Source organism: Rhizopus delemar, genomic scaffold, assembly GCF_000149305.1.
Source record: "Rhizopus delemar RA 99-880 supercont3.20 genomic scaffold, whole genome shotgun sequence".
Taxonomy (NCBI): domain Eukaryota; kingdom Fungi; phylum Mucoromycota; class Mucoromycetes; order Mucorales; family Rhizopodaceae; genus Rhizopus; species Rhizopus delemar.
In genome coordinates, this window is record NW_027137846.1 from 113,337 (window position 1) to 139,677 (window position 26,341).

The 26,341-nt window shown below is 35.4% G+C and overlaps 12 protein-coding genes across 12 annotated transcripts; 2 read left to right on the plus strand and 10 right to left on the minus strand.

The window, feature by feature from the left end:
* Window positions 1-573: 573 nt before the first annotated feature.
* RO3G_16401 (ribosomal protein P2) lies at window positions 574-1,016 on the minus strand (the record flags this gene model as incomplete). The annotated part of the gene is made up of 3 exons (XM_067670985.1): window positions 574-600; window positions 665-805; window positions 858-1,016. 3 exons carry the CDS (start codon window positions 1,014-1,016, stop codon window positions 574-576), a joined length of 327 nt encoding a protein of 108 aa, XP_067527086.1.
* A 2,368-nt stretch (window positions 1,017-3,384) lies between these two features.
* RO3G_16402 (uncharacterized protein) lies at window positions 3,385-3,801 on the minus strand (the record flags this gene model as incomplete). The annotated part of the gene is made up of 3 exons (XM_067670986.1): window positions 3,385-3,589; window positions 3,646-3,743; window positions 3,793-3,801. 3 exons carry the CDS (start codon window positions 3,799-3,801, stop codon window positions 3,385-3,387), a joined length of 312 nt encoding a protein of 103 aa, XP_067527087.1.
* Window positions 3,802-4,113: 312 nt separating this feature from the next.
* On the minus strand, window positions 4,114-4,839 carry RO3G_16403 (uncharacterized protein; the record flags this gene model as incomplete). Its single annotated transcript, XM_067670987.1, has 3 exons — window positions 4,114-4,443; window positions 4,492-4,573; window positions 4,631-4,839. The coding sequence occupies 3 exons, from the start codon at window positions 4,837-4,839 to the stop codon at window positions 4,114-4,116; spliced, it is 621 nt and encodes a 206-aa protein (XP_067527088.1).
* Window positions 4,840-5,570: 731 nt separating this feature from the next.
* Window positions 5,571-9,342, minus strand: RO3G_16404 (uncharacterized protein; the record flags this gene model as incomplete). Its single annotated transcript, XM_067670988.1, has 6 exons — window positions 5,571-6,056; window positions 6,108-6,600; window positions 6,655-6,820; window positions 6,872-8,408; window positions 8,460-8,576; window positions 8,629-9,342. 6 exons carry the CDS (start codon window positions 9,340-9,342, stop codon window positions 5,571-5,573), a joined length of 3,513 nt encoding a protein of 1,170 aa, XP_067527089.1.
* Window positions 9,343-10,204: 862 nt separating this feature from the next.
* RO3G_16405 (uncharacterized protein) lies at window positions 10,205-10,455 on the plus strand (the record flags this gene model as incomplete). The annotated part of the gene is made up of 2 exons (XM_067670989.1): window positions 10,205-10,341; window positions 10,437-10,455. The coding sequence occupies 2 exons, from the start codon at window positions 10,205-10,207 to the stop codon at window positions 10,453-10,455; spliced, it is 156 nt and encodes a 51-aa protein (XP_067527090.1).
* Window positions 10,456-11,455: 1,000 nt separating this feature from the next.
* On the minus strand, window positions 11,456-12,293 carry RO3G_16406 (uncharacterized protein; the record flags this gene model as incomplete). The annotated part of the gene is made up of 2 exons (XM_067670990.1): window positions 11,456-12,043; window positions 12,138-12,293. 2 exons carry the CDS (start codon window positions 12,291-12,293, stop codon window positions 11,456-11,458), a joined length of 744 nt encoding a protein of 247 aa, XP_067527091.1.
* Window positions 12,294-14,489: 2,196 nt separating this feature from the next.
* On the plus strand, window positions 14,490-15,226 carry RO3G_16407 (uncharacterized protein; the record flags this gene model as incomplete). Its single annotated transcript, XM_067670991.1, has 3 exons — window positions 14,490-14,792; window positions 14,824-15,042; window positions 15,182-15,226. The coding sequence occupies 3 exons, from the start codon at window positions 14,490-14,492 to the stop codon at window positions 15,224-15,226; spliced, it is 567 nt and encodes a 188-aa protein (XP_067527092.1).
* A 123-nt stretch (window positions 15,227-15,349) lies between these two features.
* RO3G_16408 (uncharacterized protein) lies at window positions 15,350-17,068 on the minus strand (the record flags this gene model as incomplete). Its single annotated transcript, XM_067670992.1, has 1 exon — window positions 15,350-17,068. The coding sequence occupies one exon, from the start codon at window positions 17,066-17,068 to the stop codon at window positions 15,350-15,352; it is 1,719 nt and encodes a 572-aa protein (XP_067527093.1).
* Window positions 17,069-17,589: 521 nt separating this feature from the next.
* RO3G_16409 (uncharacterized protein) lies at window positions 17,590-18,134 on the minus strand (the record flags this gene model as incomplete). Its single annotated transcript, XM_067670993.1, has 3 exons — window positions 17,590-17,667; window positions 17,742-17,772; window positions 18,070-18,134. 3 exons carry the CDS (start codon window positions 18,132-18,134, stop codon window positions 17,590-17,592), a joined length of 174 nt encoding a protein of 57 aa, XP_067527094.1.
* Window positions 18,135-20,089: 1,955 nt separating this feature from the next.
* On the minus strand, window positions 20,090-21,356 carry RO3G_16410 (uncharacterized protein; the record flags this gene model as incomplete). The annotated part of the gene is made up of 3 exons (XM_067670994.1): window positions 20,090-20,999; window positions 21,066-21,294; window positions 21,344-21,356. 3 exons carry the CDS (start codon window positions 21,354-21,356, stop codon window positions 20,090-20,092), a joined length of 1,152 nt encoding a protein of 383 aa, XP_067527095.1.
* A 1,003-nt stretch (window positions 21,357-22,359) lies between these two features.
* Window positions 22,360-23,174, minus strand: RO3G_16411 (uncharacterized protein; the record flags this gene model as incomplete). Its single annotated transcript, XM_067670995.1, has 2 exons — window positions 22,360-22,622; window positions 22,670-23,174. The coding sequence occupies 2 exons, from the start codon at window positions 23,172-23,174 to the stop codon at window positions 22,360-22,362; spliced, it is 768 nt and encodes a 255-aa protein (XP_067527096.1).
* Window positions 23,175-24,515: 1,341 nt separating this feature from the next.
* Window positions 24,516-25,983, minus strand: RO3G_16412 (uncharacterized protein; the record flags this gene model as incomplete). The annotated part of the gene is made up of 3 exons (XM_067670996.1): window positions 24,516-24,718; window positions 24,906-25,079; window positions 25,128-25,983. The coding sequence occupies 3 exons, from the start codon at window positions 25,981-25,983 to the stop codon at window positions 24,516-24,518; spliced, it is 1,233 nt and encodes a 410-aa protein (XP_067527097.1).
* Window positions 25,984-26,341: the final 358 nt, after the last annotated feature.

Genomic DNA, 26,341 nt, shown 5'->3' on the forward strand with positions numbered 1-26,341 from the left:
ATCAGACCAAACAGCGTTTCTCCATTGGTTTTTGGTCTAATTGATGTGTCTCTTCGCCCAGCGAAGCCTACTTTTGCTGTGTCCTGCAGTAAATCTATGCTTGTGAGCTGCTCTGTACGATTTGAAGTCAAGTTGATCCACATACGATCGAGGGGTTTCTATACAAACAAAAACATCCAGCTTTGCTAATTCCATATTTATTTCTTTATAAGAGGCAAAGGGATCATCTCTGATTATCCTCTTCAAGTGCCTTTCAGTTCTTTCATTTATTTTCATTGGAGGACCTGTTTACTTGTGAGGCAAAGATCTGTTTTAATTATCAATCTTGGCTTTTATATATTACAGTGGACTTGACTACCAGTTTCGATTTTTGTTAAAGGAGAAACGTGCTAAGCCACATTTTTACAAAAGCTTCTCTTCATGGCATCAACCACTCAAGTCTACGATATACTGTACTAAAAATAACATAAAAGCAAAGCTATAAACAAAGTATAGCGGGTTCAATTAACAAAAGATGGTTTTGTACACAGTAAAGTAGTATTTCAATGTTTTTTATTTTTAGATACAAAATGTTTAGTCAAAGAGACCGAAACCCATATCCTATAAGCAAAATATCAAGTTTAGCAATTGCTATGCTTAATGATCCGTAAACAATAACACTTACATCGTCAGATTCTTCCTTTTCCTCAGCCTTTTCTTCGGCAGCAGGAGCATCTTGAACGGCAGCACCACCACCAGCAGCACCAGCGGCGGCAACGGGACCAGCAGAGACGGAAGCAAGCTTGGTAGAACCTTCAGCAATAACCTATAGAATGGCGTTATAAACATGTGTTTTCCTATTATCAAATAAAACATACTTCGGCAACGGTCTTGCCTTCCAAAGCCTTCAACAAGGAATCGAGACGAGCAGCATCAGCTTCGGCACCAACGGAGCTCAAAAGCTTCTTGATGTCTTCGTTAGAGGGAGTGGCGTTACCACCAGCGACGAGGAGAAGGTAAGCTGCGAGGTGCTTCATGTTCAAATAATATTCAAAAGAGAGAGAGAGCGAACGCTTTGTATGCTAGGAAAAAAAACTTTTATTTTTTCGCGGTTTCTTTCAACCTCAATTTTTTAATTAAAGTATTTTATTGGATGAAATCGTATACGTCATATGTGACTACGGAATGCCAAAGTACCTTATTTTCCGCTGCACTTTTGTCTGTTTTACAGACGATATACAGTTCTTTATCACAGCACACGAACTTGATGGGCTAAGTAGTAGGATTTAAGACATTTGGTGAAACTAGGGTTCTATTTTTAAGCTCCTGACATATTCCAAGAACCTGGTTTATGTACTCGATACTTATTACATCAAGTTCTTTAAGCTACGTTGGGTTTCCATTTGATAAGATTTTATAGCAGAGCTTTTCAGCTAATTGATGTAAAATTCTCTTTACTTTTCCCTCTTATTGAACGTAAAAATGAATATCAAATTCCAAATTTTTATATAGAAAATAACTTGCATGATACATCTTTTTAAGCTTAATGTATAAATAATACAAAACTCTTTAAAGTTTTCAACTATATGATTCAAGTTGTTGAAACAGCAATGCAAGCTGCAGACAATGAATTGCTTCATCCTTTGATAGGACGATCTTTCAAAAGAATATACAAGTGACTGGTATTGTTATTTCATCTCATCAAAAGCAAGAACTAACCCGTTTGAAACACTTTGTTACAGGTTAACCCATTATCAATTGACAGATTGAGTTCCAAAATTGTGCTGGGCTATGGCATCCAGAACGCTAGAAACTTAATTTGAATTGCGTTTCTAGTAAATTCACAAAGTTTTGTGTCCTTATCAACAAAACTACCTTGATACGCTGGTCTTATTATTGACTTTAAATGTGCTTTATGGGTGAAGCACTCGAATTAACCACCAAAATGATTTTTAAAAATTCATTAAGTATTGGCCTGTAGGTCTGACATTCCTTTAACTTTGCATTAACATGTCCTGGTTGACCGCAAGTCTTACAACTTGAAGCTGATGAGATATCTCCACAAGATTTTTGATTGTCCAAATGCTAGCGTTTTTCTTTAAATTTTTTCAGTTTTGGTTCCATAGTCATCTTTGACGTTTCCTTTTTATTTTCTTTAATCTACAGCGCATATATTATATGTTAATGTTTTGATTACATAAGTTTGCAATGCAACAAGATGTAATCCTAGATTTTATAATTATCCTTTTTTAAATAATATTGACAAAAATAGGTATCTTTGCATGTCCTGCTTCACCGTAATCTACGCAGTTTATTATAGTATATTAAGTAACATATATCATAATAAAATGTATTATTCTATAAATTTACCACTTTTAACCTAGACATGCTTCTTGCCATACCTCTCTTTTAGCTAATTCATTGCTTTGTTAGACGGCATAATTTGATAGGGTAAATTTTTTTAAAGGAAAAGTGTGAGAAACTAGATATATCAATGAAGTCATTCAAGTCATGTTTAAAAACTTGAATGATTATCTTACTTTGCTTCAAATTGCTCGTTGCTGCTGATTTATCAAATACAAAAAAAAAAAAAAAAAAAAGAACAGAGCCCTAATGATCCTACAATCTTCCTTATTTCATTCGGTAATTTGAAATGTGGATAAAAAGTGTTAACTTTCAGATTTCTCAATCAGGTGTGCAAAACTTTTATCTGTATCTGTCAAAGACGTATGACTAGAGTGATATCGTTATGCTCGACGTTTTTTTTTTTTTTTTTTTTTTTTTTTTTTTTTTACCTCGCAGTTGGGTTCATAATGTTTCTTCTGTGAGAATAATTGGGATATCCATTACTTCAACTTACTGATGTAAGACAACTGCTTTGTTTGACCTCTTACAGTATGTCATATATTATTGACCAATTGGTCTCAACAGTTGATATTTCTGGGTATGAAGATGTATTTTCTTCAGAAAGCTACGATTTTGTTGGTAAAGATATCCGACATTAAATGATGATTTATTGCATGATACACTCCAGTGTTCGGTATATCTGAAAATAGCTTTCTTATTGTCTAAAAATAACTTTATATTCGTCTAAAATCAACTATTTATTTGGCTGAAATTAAAGTAGTTTTTTTCGCTTTATTCTACTGCGTATTCAACCTGATGAGGTGTACTGATTTTTAATCTTTTAAAAAACAGTGAAACAACATCTTTATTTATTATGCAACAGGAAAAGCAGATGGTTTTGGTCTATCAGCTGTAGTCGTTGCAGACACAGTTGCTGCTGTTTTAGATGCGCTTGGAGAGAACACAAAATCCTCTAATTGAGCTTTTCCTTTTTCCTTGTTTATATAATCGATACTAAAAAGAGAAAACGAAATAACCGGTCACTGGTACAGCTTGATTTCAAATAAAAATTACTTGCCTTGAAATACCCTTAAATTCATACTGATCACCGCTCACTATGTTAAAGTATTTAGGAGTAAACTCTCTTTGTTCTGATTGACGCTTTCTGGTATCCTCTCGTTGTTTATCCTCTATAGATGTCTTTTCAGCTGTTGCAGTATCCATGTCATCTTCTAAAATAGCTGATGTCACCTTTGACCAAAGTCTTTTATACAAAAATAAAAAGGTTAGGGAGACCTTATGATGCATATATAGGATTACCTTCTAGACTCCATTGGTTCTTGTTTATCTAAATCGTTCACTAACTTGGGATGAATAGTTGAAGATTTGACATCAAAAAACAAATTTTTATTGGTAGCCTATAAAAATTAAGTTTATTTGCATCAATAAATGAATTCAGTAATCTACCTTTGCCATTTTTATGTATATTTCATTAGACCATTGACCAGAGATTTCATATAAAAGCTCAGCTGTGGATTCTTTCTTTACTCTGCCACAAACGCTATTATACTGACCAGAGAAAAAGCCCTTGTGGTAATAACAAATGTAAGTTTTGTGTTTTTTTTTTTTTTTTTTTTTTTTTTCTTCTTCTTCTTTTTTTATAACTTTACCCTTGTTTTAAAATCCAATTCACATACCAAGTCGCTTGACTTGCAGCGAACCATACAACTGTCACCAAGTTCAAGAATCATTTTACCGACTAGCATTGTAAGATCAGATAAGGAAAAATCAACTAGGGACATTGATCGACTTACATAAAATACCTCTAGCATACACATTTGGCATTGAAATATCATATCTTTCATTATGCAAATGTGTAAATATAATATGGTTTTCACCTTCCATTAATGTAGCAGCACTATTGCCAAGAAATTTTGACTTTGGACGAAGATCTCCTTGAATATAAATACCGTTTTCAGGGCTACCGTAATAAAATGCAGAAATAGGCGGATGATGAGATACTTGCTCTGCTATATAAATAGCCTCGGTTCCATTGCTGTATTGATATTTGCATCTAAAAAATTCACCTAATACAGGATTGTATGGTTTTTTCACTCCCTAAGAATAAAATGAATACTGTTATTATAAAGCTATGTTTACTATTACCTTTGGTTTGATATGCCAACCTGATAAGAAATAACGAACGACATCAAGAAATCTAGCAGTTGGATCTGTTTTTGTGCTTGCTCTAAAATTTAATAGAGTAAACAACACGTTATGATAGCAGCCACTTATCACTATTTACTCTAATAGCAAATCAGGATGACTCATAAAATCTGTCACCCTTTCTAACATTGATCTAGGTTCGAGTACAAAAGTAGGTAGAGTCACTCTATGCAAATCCATGTCTTTTCTTAATTGACTAATAATACCCATAAGGATGCTTTTAGAATTATCTTCCAAGACCTCGGTACAGTCGGGATCTCCTTCATTTGCTGTTCCGCGACTAAGCATGATTTAAAATTGCTACTTTTGTTTAAAAAAGAAAAAGAAAGAAAAAGAGAAAAAAAAAGTTTCTGCTTTTTCTTTGGCAAGTCTGCAAATCAATAATCTCAGATTTAATCACCGATTGTACTTTTCGATTTAAGGAAAGTGGATAGAGGAATCTACACCTCCAGTGTACCTTTGGCTTGGTCGTGAACAAAGTCTTGAAGGGTTACTTGAACCTTTTGCCGTGATTTATACTCTTGAAGCAAAAGAGAACACGCGTTCTCTTTGTACCCTGTCTGTTACACCAGCATATGATGCATACAAAACATTCATCTTTGTTCAAAAATTTGCTTTACCTCTGAAAAAAAGTTCTGGTATCTTGTTTTCATCTTTTTCTTCTTGTTGATACTGGCTGTATAGCAAATATGTTATTTTTTCATTCAAAGCTGAAAATAAAGTTATTGTGGCATTGTCATATAGGGAACAGACAAATTAAGATGAAATATCTGGAAATAACTTTGTTGAAAGGAGATGAAATAGGATGGATCCTTATTAACACTGAACAATATCATGATGCGCTTATATCTGAAAGTCATATACAGGGCATAAGTTCGATATTATGTTTTACTAAATTTAATCTAGTGTTCTTTCCGTACATGTTACTTGCACTGAAAAAGGATGAATTGAAATAAGGGTTTGATTAGAAAGATTGTATTTCGTTCTTGTTTTCTGGATGTAATTATTAATGTAGCTATTTATTGTTCAACTTGTTGATGTCTTGGTTCTAATTCTAAACTTCTTTCATACAAGAAGTCTACATCTTTGCTGTTGTCTAAATGATATTTAATGAAGTCTTGAATCTCAGGTACGTATTGATAGATGTAAGGTGGTGATTGGAATTGTTTGATTTCTCGAATAACCTCCGCTGATTTCTGTTGTTTAGCAAAATTAATCAAGTTATTGGATTTCTTTAAATAATCTGGATTGCCGTCCTCAATGAAGGTTAAATCTTGTAAATAAATGCCCAAGAATGGAATGCATGGTGGATTGACAGAGTGAATCATATCTCGATACTCTTGGAAGTTACGATTAGATCCCATCAATTTTCTAATGTAATTTAATGACTGTGTTGTGCGACTACTGACTAATTCCCACGTCTTTTTCAAGCGACCCACTGCACTATTGTCAAAAGCGGAAAGAATAGCCATACATGTATTGTAATTGTTCATTTCTAAGCAACGCTAAAGGAAATATGAGTTATTTAAAAATATAGAAATAAAAGAATGACTTACGTTGGCTACGTGTGCCCAATATTTAATAGCTACCACACGTTTCTTGGGTTCTTTGTAATACAGGATACTTCCTGTAACCCATGCTGTAAGTTTGTTGCAATAATCAATAGACTGCTTTACATTGATTGCACTATCATCGTCCTGAGACCAAGCTTTTCCTAGACATTCGATAGGACGAATACTACTGTACAATTTGAAGTCCATGATCGATAGCTGTCTTGCTAATTCAAGCGGATCTGTATCCAACAATCGAATGTGGTTCAAGTCTTTAGGTACAATAGGTATAGGCCCATTCATTGCATTGGGAATCAACTTTTTCAAACCACCTTCGTCCTGCTCCCTTCTCTTTCGAATCAATCGATTCAGTTGCTTTGCTGAAAGTGAAGATGAATCACAAATAACAGTATTTGCAAAGAACTGAAGCTTATTTAATATATATTCATCCTCTTCATTATAATAGTTTTCTAGCCAGTTCTTCATAACATTAAACACACTAATTTTCACATTGTTACTTTTTTTTTCTTGTCCAAATTAAATGAATTCTTACCGAAGTCTTACTAACTTCTGCTTCTTGTCTGTCCAGATTTCAAGCTCTGCGGGTGTCAGTTCTTCCGGAGGAGCTAGATTGTAACGTTCTTGTAACAAATCAAGGAATTCTTCGGTTGTACAAAATGATCGATAAGTTAACAAGAAATTGGCAATAAAGCTCATATCTTTATAAGAGGTTAATAATATGCCACATAATTTTTTTTTCGTAAGCTTACCAATCGCTTCATGAAGTGTCAAGCGCTCTACAAGCGCGCGCAAAGTGCCACCTTGGACAGACCCATCCTTTGTGAAAACAATATCGCCATCTGCATAATCATATCCAAGATACCAAAATTGAGATTTTTCTTCGGGAGAGATAAGTTGCTTGGTGTTTTTATCATTGGTAGGTCTTGTCAAATTCGTGGCTGATTGACTGACTGAGGGTCTTTGTTGTGATCCAGCAGAACCTTGAGAGTTTTGTCTGTTATAGAAGCGAGGCAAGATAGGTGCACTAGCTTCACTACTGTTATCGTCTGTGGTAATACTACCCCGAGAAGGTCTCTGTTTCTTTTCAGCATCAGAAAAGCTAGGCTCTGCACCATTCTCACCACTTCTCATCATCCAAATCTTTCGTTCACCCACCATTTGTACCACAGTCGAAAATATTTCTTCAATCGTGTTTTCGACCATGCCAACCGTCTTTTCTACATTGTTGATGCTCGCTGGCAGATCTTGCTGTGCGTTTGTCAGGGTCTGGACAGCGCTAAATAATAAACCGACAGCATTATACAGTTCTTGTTTGTTGTTTCTAAATTCAGGCAATGATTGAAGTTGGTTAGTGTCGACTTGGCTCATGTCAATATCATTCAAGATGGCTAAATAGTTGCCTATCTGCGTAGAAAGGTTTTGGAACAGTAAAACCACATTTGATCTCGCTCTTTCTTCCAAGACATGTCGCTTTTCCTCGTCCATTTCTGTTTCTTCTTGATCATCTTTGCCTTTCTTCCTATTTCCATCATCCTCATCCTCGTCCCCATCATTCGTATCACCATCATCATCATCATCATCGTCATCCTGTTGCTGATCAACTCGATAAATATAGGCAGAAGCTTTACAAAGTGCGTCTGTAGAACCCACAATTTGCTTTGCATGTGTCTGTAAACTGACGATCAAGTCTTGATTTAAAGGATATTTGAGTTTTGTTGCTGTCGTGTTGCCTTTTTTTTTGTTTTCTTCTAGATCGTCTTCTGCGTTTGCCTGAAGTACATCATCTGTTGTGTTGAATATCAAGCGTGGATTGACAGCTCGAATAGGCACATTTTTATTTTGGCAGACAAGCACAAATCTACGAACAGAATTCAAGACATCTGTAGAGTCTCTCTGTACTTTGCCATTCTGATCCAAATTTGATTCATTGATTGCCTTTGCTGATAAAATAAGCTTAGCTAGACTTGCAAGAACGTTTCGGTGTGGTTCTTTGATCTCTGGATCTTGCAAGTGACTTACTTCTTTATCCATTGATCGTGAAGAATAGAGCATGAGTCGGACAGTGTCAACGACAGAAGTAATCTTTTGTTTGAATATCAGTGGATTGTCACCTGCTGCAATGGATCTGTGGAGTGATTGAACGGATTGTGCGATATCAAGGGCAACACTTTTCCAGGTCATTGGCTTTTGCTCAATTTCTTCCGGTTTAGTTGGAATTTCTTCAGTCACAGGAAGTAGTCCTTCTTGACTTTTAGAAAAGTATTGTGTGCTTCTCTTATTCTGTCTCTGTAGTTTAATTAATTATTTGTTTTGCTTTTGCATTAAACATGTCTTTACCAGACGGCCAGTTGTTTGATCTATCTCATTGTAATCCCACGTCGTCTCTTGAGTGACTGAATTGGCATAATAAACTTTTCCTTGAGGGGTTGTTCTTTTAGACCAATAGACCATCAACTATAGATAGAAAAGAGTTAAAGAATGAAAAAGATCAAGAAATAGAACATACATTTGCAAGATTGTTACTAACTGATGGTCTGTACTGCTGCTGCTGCTGCTGCTGTTGTTGTTGTTGTTGTTGTTGTTGTTGTTGCTGTTGTTCTTTTCTTCCAAAATCCCGGTATTCATCAAATGTTTCATGTGAGTGTTGTTCTTCACTTTTGCCTTCCATGCTACTCATTTCTTCTTCATCATCAGAATCAAGCATAGCTGGATGATTCCAACGTAAACCTCCTGTGTGTTGATTATAGTAAAATTCAGTGACTCCATCATCGGCAATTTGGAGCGTCCAGCCGTCAGGCAATTCTTTATTATTGCTGTGCTTGCTGGCAGGTGGTGAGTGTATGACATTAGTCGGTGGTAGTTCAAGAGCAAGTGAAAGAGGTCTTGGGTTTGGATTGATAATTAAGCTGATTCTACTGTTACTGCTATTACTGCTGCTTTTGTTTTTTGTATCTCGTGAATGCTGCGTTTCTCTGATTTCTTCTCCATCGCTTTTAGTATCTTCTTGTTTAGGGCTCATTTCGACAATTTGCACATAATTACTTGGAAACCAACCTCTGTTTCCTTTACACCAACCATCCCACCAACCAGAATCTAGTTGTGAAAGGACATCAATGTATTCGTCTTTTTCGAATGATAAGGAAGACTTTTCAGTAGAATAGAATGGATAGAGTGCTTTTACTCTACAAATGATTTTTGGGAATTCGGCCTCTGAAGCCATTTTATTATAAAAAAAAAAGTATAAAAAATAAAAAAAAGGTAAGACAAGACAATAGTCAGACAAATTGGAATTGAATGTGATACCAACACGCGTGGCAAACGAAAATATGTTTCCTGAACAGGAAAAAGCATAACCTTTAGGGCATACCTGCTTATGTCTACCCAATTCTTTTTTGCATTTGACAAAATGTGATTTATGCCGATGATAAGCTCCTTTTTTTTTGGAGTTGAAATATACTTCCAAGCTTTCTTTTGTTGAGTGAGTAGTGATTTGCGCTTTATAAAGTTGGCTATTATTCAAAATTACTTTATCGAGTCAATGAAAGCTTTTGTTTTTATTTCACTCACAGCCTTGTTTACTCTTAATGATTCGTAAGCAAAAGGATATATTCAGATTTTAGGCGACTTTTTTTTTTTTTTTTTTTTTTTGTAGCACATCGTAATACTCTGTTGCTGCTTGCGGAAGCATATCACATGTTGACTCTAAAACTCTTTTTTAAAATAAAAAGAATGGTTTATCCACTTTTAATGAAGCAATAAATTGGATATGGAAATAACCGTCTCGCTCATCAATTGATATTCTACCTTGTTTCCCACTGTCCCCCCCCCCAAATGCAGACACCTATTTGCAAACACAGAAAAAAGCCTGGTTATATTTGTGACAAAATAAAATAAACTTGTATGAGCCAAGCTGGATGATCTTGGGCTCTTAAATTTTTAATTTTATTTATACAAAAAATTAATGAACAATTTGAGCGCATGATGTCTAATATTACATCGTTTTCCCTCAAGTCGAATTAATAAAAACGAATGGAAGCTAAAAAAAAACCCCCTTTGGGGATCAAGTGTAAAAAAAGACAAGGATGAAAGAAAGAAGGAAACAAGCGAATATTACTAGCGAAAGGAAGAGAGTAGCCAATAGAGAAATCTTTGGCCTGATTGGAACGGAGATGAAGGCCTGTCCACATCATGGAGCAGATAGTCAAGCTCATAAAGTATGGTAAAGATGATAGGCCATCTAATAAACCACGGAGAGGCAGAGTGAGAGGAACGGATAATCTTGCATGTATAAACTATATATTTTATTTATAAAAGTTTAACTCAACTCGGCTAAGCCATCATTCAGATCGAAATTGTTGTTGTTGAAAGGAACTATGTAAGTTACTGCAGTGCGTACTGTCCCAAACGGCAAATTTCAGAATTCAATTAGCGGATTTTTAAAAAAATGCTATTAGCAGAGTTACAGAATCCAAATGGCAACTTTTTATTGCCTAATAGCGTTTCATTGTTATTTAATTCCTTTCTATATTATCTTGAGAATGAGTGATTAGACTCGAATATTTTTTAAGGGAAGACAGTAAAGGTAGAATTATCACAGAAGATGGTGATGAAGCCATGAATTATATTGTAACATTGGCCCGATTGTCAACAGAATAAAAGACAAAATACCATCAATTAAGTGAGGCTAAAGATAACCTGCCCTTTATTATCACAAAATCACGGTCTATTTATACTCTTCAGTGATGAAGACTGTCTGGACTTGACCAAGATTATTAGTTCTACAAACTGTACAGGCTTTTAGTCTAAAACGAAACGATTAGACAATTTTTTCCTGAGAAAAAGTTGTTGTAATAGACGAATTTAATAAAACAAGTATTGTCAAAAAAAAATATTACTCATAAATTACAGCATTTGCATAAGAACCAAACTCCTATCAGAAATAATACATGCATTTTTCTACGAAATTTGTAAAATATATAATCATGATCTTCGTACTTTATGTTTTTTCGAGTTAATCACAAATAAATGAAAAAATAAAACATAATTAATCCTTTGGCTTTAATTTCTTTTGAGCTGTCTCACTTGATGCTGATGCTGTCGGCATATTCGGCAGAGAGTTTCTCTCCAAGCAGTCATCAAGCCATGCAACGTCGTTTTCATTGGCTTCATTGTTGGATGAAATTATTTCAAACACTTCCTTGACAATTTCGGAACATACCCAAGTAGAAAGAATGACCGGTAAAACCGTAGAACCAAACTTGGTCACGGAGTTGCTGATTTCTAAGGCCTTGCTTCTTGAGACACGTGAGATGTATGTGGTTGGTCGATCCAATTCAATCAACGTACTTGACAATCCAGAATGGATGAAGCCAAACTGTTCGAATCGCCTCTGAACGATGATCAAAGTTGATTTCTTTAAGCAAACAGTCCAACATGTCTTTCAATATACGAGGCAGCTTGTAAAAACCTTCATTCATAAAGTTAGTGCCAGACTCATCTTCAATCCTCGACTTGGCTTCACTGGCACCAAACTCCAAGGGGGCGGTATGCTGGTTGTCATACTGTCTAAAAATTAAGTCACACTTGTGACCATATCTCAATCGAGGCATTTTTGTAATGGCATCGATGGACCTCTTTTCGTTTTTCCTTTTCTTGGAACCTAGGCAAGCAGATTCACCACCGACAGCCTCGATATCCTCTAGCTTGTCGAAACAAGCTTCAATCATTGACCAAATATGGGATTGATACCATTGTTCGTTGTGTGGTCTATCCATATTTCCATTTTCGTATTCTCGAACCAGTGAAAAGACAACAAGGTTGATCCAGTCCTTGTCAATGCCTTCGTCTTTGTTGTAATCTGCGTGGAAAGCATGATTTTTTCCCAAAGCAGCTCGAAGCTTAGCAGTACTGTCTTGATTGTACTGGTTTAAAAAAAAGCTTCAAAGAATCTGAAGGTTTTGGAAGGCTTTTCTTTTGATAATTCATGATTTCTTGAAGTTCTTCTTGAGTAAATACGTTATACAAAATGTAGTTCTTATCGTACGGGTCAGCAATTAGAGATCTGCTTGGGTGATCAGACTCGCACTGCAAATCAAACATAAAAAGCTCATCGTCCATACATTTGCCAGTTGAAAGATACCATTTTTTGGCTGGATCAAGCTTTTTGAACATACTTTCGAACTCTACATTATGCTCTTCGACTTCATCATTAGCGGTGATGTTGCTCTCTTCTTCATAAGCATCAACATTTTCTCTTTCTTTGTAACAAGAAATACCTTCTTTTTCGCTACGAACAGGAGTGTATTGTTTTCCATGGCTATTTGTAGCTTCGGGATGGTTATTAATACAAAGTGATACGTTATTTTCTATCTGAGCTGTAGTCTCAATCTTAGCTATTTCGTTCTCAATTAACCTGTTTTTGATGGCTTCTTTAAGATATTTCTTGTTTGCTATGATTTTTTCTCGAGCCTTTAGATAGAAATATTGTTTGACCAATATACAGCAGTCGCTCTATTTAAGGGTATCTGATTTAAGGGTGTTTTCTATTTATGGATGTATTTCTAAAGAACGGCATAGGTCCCCAGCATAAATACCACTATACCACTAAATAGAAATTTTTTTTATAAGTGATGGTTTTTTTGGAATACTCTAACAATAAATTTTTTACCTTTGTAAAATAAGATCAAAGATCTGTTTGCTCTTTGCCTTATTTAATTCAGCACAAGAGTCAGCCAATCTCATCCGAATTCGGCAATGTAATTTACGATCAAGATCATCCAAAGGAACTTTGTATATGATAATAGTTTCATAGGCTTCTCTCAGCCGTTTTTTACACTCTACTATATCGACACGCTGCTCATCTTGCTCTGTATTATCATTTTCTTCTGTTTCATCTATGTTGCCTTCTGCTGTTTCTTCATTATTAGTAGTGCTTGTTGTATAACATACTATCATCTCGCTTTCATCTGCTTCAAGGTTCAACTGGCTAGCATCAGTAACTTTATTGTTAAAGTTTCTGGGAAGACCTGGAAGCATTCCATTTATTGTTTCTGGTTTTACTTTAAGCCGTTCATTAGCTAGAAAAACCATAGCCTGAGCTTGATCCATTTGTAAACATTCGGATTATTCAACTTTTTACTGATATACAGACATAAAGCACGGTCGTACTGCTGGGCTCGGAAGTTTGCCTTAAAGTTGTCAATAATTCCTGTGTATACCAAATATGAATGAGAAAACTGTAAAACAAAAAGACAGCTTATATAGCATTTTATCAACAAATAATAGATTACCTGCATCAAGAGCCTGTAGCTTGCTAGCTGTGTTTGCTAGGAGAAATAACAATTTGATGTTGTTGAGCAGAATTCTTGTTTTATGAACGGATGCATTATCCAAAAGAAGAGCAATTTTTCGATTTTGTCTTCCAAAAGCAACATTTAACTTTTTCACGTATGTTGTCAATCAAGCATTAGTAGAATAATGGTATTCAATTTCATGTCTTTTTCCAATTGCAGTCATGGATAACAAATTAGCTCTTGCTTTAAAACATTTGGGGCTCTTGTGTTGTGCGATAACAATTGGCTGCCCTTTGTAAGTCCCATCCGAGTTACAGAGCAATCCAACTGTCAGACGAGTTTTGCTTTTTTTTTAGGCCACCAAGCGACTCGGAACATATGGTTATTCTTGGTGGTTGTTGGTAATATAAACCTGTTTCATCAAAGTTCATGATATCTGCAGGATCATATGACCCAAGAAGTTCTTCTTTCTTCCTCAATTCGCTCTGAATGTTTTCAGAAGTAATATCTACCAAGGCACTTTCACCATGCATTGGCCTGCATTTTACTCCAATCCGCTTAAAAAGTTTGGTGAGCCATTCAGAAGAAAATGAAATTTCATTTTCAAGGATTCTATACTTTACCCAAGCAATAGGTCTTCATCCAGTTGAGGATAGCGTGTTGTTTTTAGACTTTTGCCATTCTTAACAACATTAATATTACTATATAACGTTTCAGCATTTTTGAGAATGTTTGATATAGTCTGTTGGGAAAGTGGTTGATAAATTGAATTTCTTCATAGCCCATTCACCTAATTCTGTTTGATTAAGCCGGCCAGTAGCATTTTAATCCAAAAGCTCGATTTTTTGAGAAAGAAACTCGTGCTGGTTTATTATTAGACATTTTTTTATAGATAGAATTTAAAGAAAGAAAACTTGTTGTTTCCACGAAAATACGATAGTTGGTGAAACAAAGACTTTCAACGTGACACATGCTCTCAGAGTCACGCTTTATTTTCAAAGCTCAAGCTACATGGCTCTCCGCTAAAATAAATTTAGTACAGCGCCAACTCCAATTTTCTACAAACAAAACCCTCATGGTCGCAACTGCTAGTAGGCCAACTAGAACCTCTAGTTACGGTGTGCAGACTACCTCACAGTATGATCCATCTCCTACTTTAATGATTTCTAATGTTTCGACATCGCCATCGATTAAATCCCCTGTCCTCAGAATTGATCGTCCAATTCTTAAAGGTACAGTGATAGGGACTACCTTTTTGGATGTTGCTTCAATGCAGAATAAAGAACAATTCTTTCAGGACCTCAAAAATGGATGCAATGATAATGAGCGTCTTTGGAGTTTTGAGGATAAAGTCAAACGCTTCGGACAAAAGATTTTTGTCAGTTTTGCTCTCGCCTACCATGCATTAGATAATCTGCTCTACGGGTATTGCGATCCCCTCTCTCTTCACTAAGCTTATCGGTTATCCGTCATTTTCATCTGATGCGGATAATTTGCAGATTTCCTTTTCTAACCTTCCTCGTGAATACTGTCGCAAGGATGATGGCTTAAATCAACTTCGTACTGATATGATTACCAACTTGGTGCCTTATGGTACTGCTCTCGATAGTGGTATTATTAGTGGATCAGTAGGTCTTTTGTTGGGCAGAGAATATGCTATTTTAAAAAGCCCTTCCAGACCCTCCTCCCCTTCATCTAACCAACCATTTATTATATCCATTACTTTAGACTGTAAAGTATATACTATTGGATATTGTTTTATATTAGCAACATATTATTTTGGTGTTGGAAGATGTAAAACAGCCTGTTTAATATTACATAAAGAATTCTTATTTAATTTTTTGTTTGCTTCGATGTATGGTTTAATAGTCATATCAAAAACTTTTTGTTCTTTTTTTGTACCGGCTCGTGAAATATTTGGTTCATAAGCTTTGTTTAGAAAAAGGCAAAGATATTTTTGTTATACTCTTCATCAAAACTAGCATTTATATTTTTATTTGAACAGATTATATTTCTGTCATAATGTTTATATAAAAATTCAAATTCGTCATCGGATGATTCATTTTGCTCATATGATTGCGAGGTAGATTCATTATTACTAGGAGATAAAGATAAATCAGTAACTCTGCTTTTAGGAGATTTATTTGTTTGACTAATGCTAGTGATCGAGTTGGACAACCCTAAATTGCTAACAATTTTGTCATTTTCTTTAGAAGAATTACTTACAATTTGTTTGCCATATTTTCTTTTGACATGTTCAAGTCTTACAGAACAAGATGAGTAATGACCAGAAGAGTACTTGGCAGTCATACAAAATGTGCATATACCTTGCTTTTTTAAATCTGCAATTTCTTGCTGAAATTCAACAGACGATTTGGAAACTTTTTGGTTTTTATGTTCACTTTGATGTACCATTTTTCTTTTTTTAGTATTGGCGTTATCATCATGTTCACCGAGTTTCTTGGTATTTTCTTCCTTTTTTTTATCCTTAAGGATGTTCAACAAAGCAGATTCCAAGTTGGCCATTTCTTTAATGAGAATTGACTCAAGAACATTCCATTCCTTGGGAAGAGGAATAGGCAAGTTGCGAGCTGAATAAACACTCTCTCCAGTGGTATTGGAGCTAGCAGAGACGAGAGAGGGAAGATTTCTTGCAATAGTAGCTTGGACCATTTCTTGAAACTTGACAGTGTAAAGCCTCGAAATGAAATGTCCAATTAAGAAAGTGTTATCATGCATGTTGACCTTTGCACCAAGAGAGAAAAGACGATATCGATCCATTGCTTGGGTCAAAGTTTCATAACGTTCTTGCTTGAAATTAATAAGGCTTTTAAACCACATCTCTGGTGTAGTTTGTGAAGCAAGATCGAAGCGTTGTTTCAAGACTTCTTTAGCCTGCTCCCAATTCAAAGCGGTTTTCTTGTCCATACAACGTCTTTTGATGAATCGTTCGAACCAGTCATAGTCAGTATCACTGTCAGACTTTTCAAATGCAATTTCCAGGTAGTGCAACCAATGATCCTCTATAGATACATCATAATCCAAGAACTTTCTTTGGAAACCTCTAATGAGCATATCCAAAGATGGTCCATTACTTGGATTGACGTTTTTATCACCTTCCCGAAGAGTGAGCTGATACAGTGCACTAGGAGTAGGGTTGACATTGAACCTTGGGATTTCACGGCTGGGGATAAGTCTATCCTTGGGTGATGAATTTTTAGATCCATTGCCCTTCAACTCATGATTACGCAATTCAAACTGGGAAGCAATAAGAACGTTAACATCATTTAAAGCTGATACAGCATAGCTCGATTGCTTCTCGTTTTCTTCAAGTAAAGTTAGCTTATTTTCTAAAATAAAACTCGCTTTATTATTGTTTAATTTTTCAATTAAATCAAAGAACATGGTTTTTTGAACCATCAACCTCTCCAAATAATTGGGAGGGTTTGAAAAAGGAACAGCAGGAAAAGAGTCAGTAACTTCATCCATCTCAACATCAGTTTCGATGGATGCATCATCACGAGGATGGATGGATGGGTTTGACGCTCTACTTTCGAGAGTTTCAGGATCCATTCTATCCAAGGACTTAGCTACTTCGTCAGCTGAATCCTTTTCAACGTTTTTGGTAGGGGATTGATTAACAGAAGAATTCATTCAAAAAAATGAGATATTTGCAGATAATTAAGTGAGAAATAAAAGGGAATGAGTCTCTATGTAACCTCTTTATTAGATTTCAAGACGAGAGAGAGAACCCATTTAATCAAACTACGCCTTTATGTAGGAAATGAAATTATTCAGGGACCGAAGTGAGTTCAAGGTCAATTTTAGTATTAAGCTTGAATAATATAAATATTGTATATGGTTAATATTGTAAATGAGTCTTAGAGAATATGTAATATATAATACCATGTATTCAGTATTTGTTATTTCTTATATAAGATTTGAGTAATCTCATACGAATAATAAGTATTTAATGAAGTAAACACGACAAAGTTCACTGCTGTCTAACACGTGACTTTATTCATTTATTTATTTTTAATAGAACTGGCTCTTTTGTGACGTAGCCTAGATTGATTTACATTTGAGCGTGTTTTTTTTAGTCTTTAATTTTGATTTAAGCAAGATGAAAGTAACCACCAGCTGTTCCAGTGCATAGTGTTCTGGATGCATTCTTTCTAGGGTGTATTAAACGCAGGGTTGGGAACGGTCTTCTTGGGTGATTCCATAGAGAGATCACTTCGTTTTGACAGAGCCTTTCATACATGGTAAAGGAGTTTATTACGCTTCTCCCACACAACCTTGTGTATGTAAGGCAGCGTGGCTTTACTTTTATCTTGCTGTTTAGTGTTTGTTTAGTCCTAAAGTATTTCGGCAAAATCAAATCGCTGCTTTTGATAAAGGGACTTCCATCACTATTTTCCCCTCTGCTGAGTTGGTTTGATTCTGGCTCTTCAGGATACTGCCCGAAGATAGATCGTTGTGTTTGCAGTTTCTGTACGGCAAACTACATTGCCAAATTAGAGTATCTCATTCCAATTCGGACGTTTCTGCTGCCTGCAAACTTTGCTATGCTCCTAGAAAGGATATTCATCGCCTGGTGATTTCCTGTCCCTACAAATAGCTGATATGGCAAGAAGCTCTCTCTCGGTTTGTACCCTGCTTGAAATTCAATCAAGACGACATTTACGGCATTCCCAGTAAAATGAGCTAGTATGAACATGTTAACAGCACGAGACTGCTCATACTTAGTTATTATGTTATGATGTTCATTTGGCAGTGTATTTTTGACAACAGACCTCTATCACCGATATACATTGCTTCTTCCACTTTTGAAAAAATTAGGCTCTACCATCTGCAGTAAAAGTATACCTCTCATAATAACATGTGGCTTCGCATTATATGTTTTATTTTATTTAATCTATAATAAACTAAAATACACTTCATAAATTATTGCTCAACCTTTTGAATCAGCCATGCTCCTGAGATAATCTTAGCCGAAAAATAAAAATCCCTTTCGCCAAATTCAGCTAAATGATACTAATTAAGTGTAATTCTTTCTTTGTTAAATATGTTTTCTATTGAAGCAATTTTCAAACCTTGCTATGGAATATTTAAAATCGCTTTGCGAATGGCCCCCCCCCCCATTGGCAACATTGCGTCTCTGTTCTGAGTAGTCTTGGTAATCGAATCTTCACCCTATTATGCCATCAACTTTTGCAAGATCATTGACAAATCTTTGTACTGGTAATAATACAAAGTTGCTCTCTTCCTGCCGTCCATCATTACCTCAATATCCAACCCTCTGGTTATCTATGACTCGCAGTGAATGTAACCATATCCTTTGTTGGCGCCTTGATTGGCTTCCTGGGAGTAAACCCAATTCCTGCTTGTACTATCCCAACAATGGCTTCACTTGCGCCCATTCTATCAAGTGTCTCGATATGCATAGGTGTCTTCAACCATCTATGTCTGTTGAAGATCTTATATTCTTTATTCTGAATAAGCTTCCTCTCAAAAAGTTTCGATATTGTCATGAAACACCTGCTGGATCGTTTCGTTGGTATGCTGTTTGCATTGTTCTGAATGAAATGTATAATCTATTTCATGATCAAATCTCTCCCCTTCCTCTTGATCCTGGTGCCAAACTGGTGAACTGGTTGTCCTCGTAGTAGTGCTAGTATTTCAATACTGTTTTTAATTTCTTTAGACTTTTATACTTTTTTTCCCTCTTGTCTCTTGAGAGGCTTTTATTACTTCTTATCATTTCAGATCTGGCCCGGACAAGTGCAGTACTGTTAAGTTACTATGCGCTCACCAGTCATTTATATTAAGAATTTTATTATTTGATCGTATAAAAAAAGGCAAGACAGGACAATAGTCAGACAAATTAGAATTGAATGTGATACCAACACGCGTGGCAAACGAAAATATGTTTCCTGAACAGGAAAAAGCATAACCTTTAGGGCATACCTGCTTATGTCTACCCAATTCTTTTTTGCATTTGACAAAATGTGATTTATGCCGATGATAAGCTCCTTTTTTTTTGGAGTTGAAATATACTTCCAAGCTTTCTTTTGTTGAGTGAGTAGTGATTTGCGCTTTATAAAGTTGGCTATTATTCAAAATTACTTTATCGAGTCAATGAAAGCTTTTGTTTTTATTTCACTCACAGCCTTGTTTACTCTTAATGATTCGTAAGCAAAAGGATATATTCAGATTTTAGGCGACTTTTTTTTTTTTTTTTTTTTTTTTGTAGCACATCGTAATACTCTGTTGCTGCTTGCGGAAGCATATCACATGTTGGCTCTAAAACTCTTTTTTAAAATAAAAAGAATGGTTTATCCACTTTTAATGGAGCAATAAATTGGATATGGAAATAACCGTCTCGCTCATCAATTGATATTCTACCTTGTTTCCCACTGTCCCCCCCCCAATGCAGACACCTATTTGCAAACACAGAAAAAAGCCTGGTTATATTTGTGACAAAATAAAATAAACTTGTATGAGCCAAGCTGGGTGATGTTGTCTTTGTATCTTGCTTTACATGTAACAGGGGAATGATAAATCTACTTTTTTTTTTTTTTATTATATAAATTATATTAAAAGTGTACAAAGAGTTTGATCAAAAGGAAGATGAGAAGGGGATTAGAATAAAAAGTAAAAAAAAAAAATTATTTAAAATCCAGAGACAAAAACTAACTCTTGGAAACAATGACCTTCAGTAAGAACCTTTTCTTGATCACCAATTGTGATTTCAGCAGTTGCTTTATCCAACCATTGATAGATGTAAGGCTTGACGACGAATGTCTGTACAAATTTTCTAATAAAATAAGGTATTTCTGCCAAAACATCAATTTTATCAATCAAATTCTTGATGTCAACCACCATCACAATCGTCACATCCTTGATTTCATCGCCTTCTTCTTCTTTTATCGTCTTTCCCTTCCAAGTCAACTTGACTCGCTTGGGAATATCATATTCTGTCTCTGAATCTTTTTCCAAGTCCATCAATTCCACGTGATTGTCAACAGAGACGCAAACCAGTTTACCGTTAAGCACAAGCGAGCCTTGATTGATATTGACTGAACCGTATTGTTTGGTCGTTTGAAATTGCATCATGCCAATAGAGGCTTCCTTGGATTGGAAATTGATAAAGTTCCAATTGGAAGCAATCAACTGAGGTTGCATGCCTTGGATAGCATGAATAAACATGCCATCGCCTTCTATCTCGTAGATCTGCTGATTGATGATAAACGTACCCTTGGACTCAGCGCGTGGCCAGAATTTATGTGAGACGAAACCAGCAGCAGATGCCTTATCACCACCCAAATAGGTTCTTCCTTCACCTACTTTGAATCCCTTATCGATACGCTTAAAGTCCATGGAAACAACAAGCTCAGGATGAGTGATGTTGATCTTGTAAAGCTCTTGTGCGGCATCCAATTGAATGTTGAAAAAATCAGTTTTGACTGAACGTTTGTCAGCAGAAAGTTCAAATTTGGACATGTTGATGTTTTTAAAGATACTGGTATTTGTCTCAGGATCATAGAATTTACAAGTAAAGGAGATAGTAGGGTTCCATAAGCTATGGAAATCAAAAAGGTTAAATATTCAACTCTATTTTTCATTTTCTTTTTTTTTTGGCTTCTACCCAATGTTGGAATGAATCAACTGAACAAAGGCAAAACCACCGTTTCTTGTGGTAGTGTAAAAGACTTGGTTTTCAGTAGAAGAACCAGAAGCTAAAGTCCACTGAAGATCATTTTCATCCAGTGAAGTATAATATTGGCCATCCTTTGCTGTTTCAGCCACAGTTTGAACGGATTCGACGGTTGTACCTAATCCCGTAACGTTGGATACAGTGCTTGAAATTTGAGAAACTGACAAGGAATTAGAAGATAAGAAACGATAAAGAGAAAGATAACTTACACCAAGAAGACATGATGAGATTTAAAAATATAAAAAAAAAATAAAAAAAAAAAGAAACTATTCTTTTCCCTTTTTATATGTACAGCAGAAAAACGCAAACAATTGGCTGCCAGTGAAAAAATTATAGGTTCGGACATATAAAATACCGGAGTCGTTATGTTTGGGATTATCGTCACGAAAAAAAAAAAAAAAAAATTCTGTCGCTACCCCTGAATTTGTATTGTCGTTGTGAAATCAAGACAACTTGTCGCTCCACTTTAATTAAAAATGTCGTGTTTTTTTTCTAAAATGCTGTGCAAGTGTGATGAGTCCTAAAAAAGCTAGATTTAATTCAAGTATGCAAAGTGATGCATGTTTCAGAGAGAGAGAGAAAGAGAGCGAATGTTTTGCTTGACATTTCTTGGCATAACAAGTGAATTTTTTTTTATTTTTCCAAGGATTGCAGAATAATCAGATAATGTACACTTTAAATTTTACCACATCAAATTGACAGGTGATATCTAATTGATTAAACCTGTTTTGTTTATTGCACATAAAGGATGAATAGAAACAGGTTAAAAACTGTGTCGAGTTGCAAAATTTTAATGCTTTTGATTCCTGATGGTAAACAATCACAATGACCGCAGCCTCTTAAACAAATAGAACAGCATGAATGAATTGACTATAAATAAAATTGCTGAGGAAAACGTAATTGAGTTTTATTTTCCAGTTTCTCAAAAAAAGGGGGAACAAATGAATTCATAAGAGTTTAATTTTATTTACAAATAGGAAAAAAGTAGGCTCATTTTTTTAAATGATGGTTACACTTGTATTCAATTTGCCTTATTTAGATCGCTTTACAAAAGCAGTAAGCAAAAAAAGGGTCTTGGATTGCATAAAGAAAGGAGGTTGAAATGGTTTATTAAGATTACAATACTTTTTGTTTCAATGTAAACATAAAATTAGATTGAAACGATTTGATAAGATAAGGTATATATATAAGATATGTATAATATAAACAGTATTTGATACAACAATCAATCAGATTCATCAAGCCAACCCAACTGTCCAAAAGCTGTCCAGAGAGCACTCGTCTTGTTCACATCCACTCTACATAATTTTTGTGCGACAGATTTAGTGAATGGGATATCTTGATATTTTAATGTACGAGCAGCCATGATCAGAGTACGTTTACAACGAAGATATTGTATGGGAGATAAACGCAAGGTGGATGCCATTGTGGCTTCAACTGGATGTAATAGGTGATAAAGAGGTTGTTGATGGATAGAAAGGGGAGCACCTAATGAAGGATGTTTATAAATTGAAAAGTGGATGATATCATCTTACCTTTCCAGTGTACCTTGACAGGAATAAAGTCCAATGATTCTTGAGAAGGAAGCCAACGAGAAGGAAAGAAATCGAGATCGGTTGATTCGATATCGATTGAATCAAAAGCAGAAGCAGCATCTTTACCGGTCGGTAAGACGGATGAAACGCGTGTTTTCTTGTAGGAAGGTTGTTTGTCTTTAGAAACAGAAAGTTTTCTTTTTTTAGAAGGTACCACGACAGATTTGTTCAACATGCCATTATTGATCTTCTCCTCTGCCTTTTTTTTATTCACCAAATCACGATAGACATTCAGAGAGAATATCCTGTCGTTCAAACCATGATTTTCTGATTTTAATAAAGGAGCCATACGACAATAAGATTCAATAAATGATTTACGACTTTTTGGATAAGAATAAAATCTGACATTGTCAGTTACAGGAGAATAAGTTGTTTCAATGGGTGTTAAAGGAGGTGATAAGAGTGAATCAACTTCAATCTGTTTCTTTTCATATACTTTACGCATAATACTTAATGACTTGGGATTAAAGGTCATCATTGATTATTAAAAAAAAAAAGTGTTGATAAAAAGAAAAAGAAACAAAAAAAAAAATATTGGCTGATTTAACTTTTTTTTTTTTTTTTTTTTTTTTTTGTATTTATGATGCATTGCACAAAAAAGGGATTGAACCCGATACGCCAGTCGGTCTCATAAATATAAAATCTTACATTAAACTTAATTGTATTTCAATCTTCTCTTTATTATCATTCTCCTGATTATTCTTTATGATGGCTACCATGGAAACAAAATGAATTCAATTTGAAAAGGTTGAATGCTGAAACAAACAAAAAACAAAACAAAAAAAAAACGTCATTAATTCTTTGCTAGTTTCAATCTCAGTAATAACATGACCCTCATTCATATCACAGGTTGCTATAGGCTTATATAATTTATATATATTTTTAATAGGTTGATTGATGAATATTAAAGGTTTGTTTATAAATTACAACATTTAGATTTAAAATAATCATGAATGAATCGGAAATATAAAATTGATTGTAACCAAGTCTGAAACGATTTAAACATAAGGAACAAAGAGGGGGGGTAAGTGGGGTTCACTATCTTTTTATGAGCTCATTTGGGTCATTTTGCATATTGAATCACTATTCTTCTTTTACCCATGACTTGTGACATGACCTGGCACACACAAAAAGGGAAATTTCATTCTTGTCATTCACCATTCTAAAATCATCATCTCAACCCCCCCTTATTTTTAAAGTTGATTTTTGTGTGACAGAGCCCTTTGAAGAATATCATTCCATATTAAAAAGAGAGAGAGAGGGATTTATTTTAATCGAATCATGAAAGAGTCATAAAGTTGGATGATACACACACAAGCATTTAATATAAAATCAATCCTTTCCTTCTTTTGTACGCGTAAATTGTAAACATGAATCATTCAATCTGTTTCTATCACTCAATCGGCCTGTTAACACCAAATACAACACAAAAAATAACCAATTAAACTCGGCAAGGAACGGGGCCTAAGATTCCCATTAGTCAAGTTGTAAGGCTACTCTAACACATATTAATAAATCATGCTAAAACAATGCATCATGTTTCGTCTCCATTCCCAATCTAATGATTATTATTGCCCATTCTACTAACAAATAAAAAAAAAAGAGAGAGTCTATAGACATCATCCATCACTTTTTATCCTTTTCTTTTCTTCATGCCAATCAATGATTCGAAACGATGACTGAGTTCCAAATTAGACCATATGATGAACATGGGTGCCAAAAAAAAGGGGGGATCAGTGGACTGTGTTGATAAGAGAAATGATGGTGAAGGGGGATGGAAAAAAGTCTATTTTTTATTCTTTTGTTCTTTACGGAAGTATTCTTTACGTCTTTCTTTTTCTTTAAGCACATTTGTCTTTTCAACCTTGGCCTTCTTCTTTTCCAAGTTCTCACGTCTTTCAGTATCTTTCAGTTTACGTTTACGTGTCTTTTCATTTCTAAGTGTGTTCAATTGTTGCATTAATGTGTAAATCTTTTTCTCTTCAGGTTCTAATACAACAGCACGTTTTGCTAAATAAGACCTCTTTTTAGATTTGTTCATTATCTTTGGTTTAGATGCAAATGGTAACTCGGCTTGAAGTGACTTGGGGATCTTGAGTGTATTGAATCTACGTTCTTTTCTTTCAATTGGCTACATATCAATGTTAGTCTTCACTCCATCTCAATTTATCTCTACTTGCCTTATAAATCGAATCAGCATTTTGTGGTGCATGTAAGCTTAATTCCTTTCTGACTTGACCTGTCGAACGCATTCCTTGCCAGTCTTGTTTGGATGATAACAGTAAAGATGTGACTGGATTATAGAATTTACGAGGTTTCACTGGGTACCATGCTCTTAAGAATACGATATCTATACATTCATTTAGTATCCAACATCTCATCTCATCCTTTTACTTACCACTCATCAATATCTTGTCTTCAAAAGTAGCACGGAATTGTCCTTCAGGTGAAGATAATGCCTTCTTGACCTGACCACGAATACCAGAAACAGTTCGAATATTCGCTCCTTCAAACTTGGCTACTTCTAATGCAGACGTAAACATGTCTTTAATGAACGCTGTGTTCCTATACACCTTCGCAGGATAACCTGTCAGCTTCAACTTCTTTACAATCTCGGTTGATTGACTGATATCAACCACCACACCTGTTGCACTAATACGGAACGTACTTGATTTGTTATCAGCCACGTTCTGAACGGCACAGAAACCAGTATTGGGTGTGTGGACAGGACCATAGAATGTTGCCAAACAATGCATGTGTTCTGGTGTGTATTTCAACATACGATTTCGTGTACCATCATTCAGTGAATAGATCGGAATACTCTGGAATCGTCTCCAACCCATAGAGAAAATCAGTGGATCATTGGTCTTTAATGTCTTTGGATGCCATCTGTGACGCTTAATTCTGACTTGAACCCAACCAAATTGATTTTCAGACGTCAATAGACCACCTACCAAGATAGGATAGGTAGGATCAAAGTTTTCGACAAACTCACAGGGCATATCCTTGATCAGCAAACGAACATAACTACCTGGACGATATCCTTCTACCATCGCTCTTGTCACCGGATCATCATTTTCAAATTCTGCACGGTTGGTCTCAAGCTGTGTTTCGATCTCCTGCTTCTTTTGTTCATAAAAGCCCATCTTGGGTCCATCTTCGCTATCATCGTACTCTTCTTCAAACTTCTTGCGCAATTGTTCTTTACGTTTAGCAATCTTCTCACGTTCTACCATCATTGGATCACGAATCATGCCTTCCTTGTCTTTCTTATTTGTTTCTTCCTTGTCATCTTCTTCTTTCTCTTCATTTTCAAGATCTTCAAAATCACCATATTCTTCTTCTTCACCTTCTTCAGGTGGGAAAGCGCTCTCACCATTGGTAGCATCAAGATCACCAGTAATAAAACGATTTCTGATCGAATCTAATGTATCTTCATCATCCCACTCTTCTAATTCTTCAAGATCAACTGGATCACGACTACTGTCAATTGCCTCTGCACCAGACTCGGCAGTTTCACGCTTCAGCCTAAAGAAGTTTTCTTCTTCCTCGTCTTCTTGATCATCTTCATCCTTGTCTTCATTATCGTAGTTACCAGCAAGGATGTCGAAT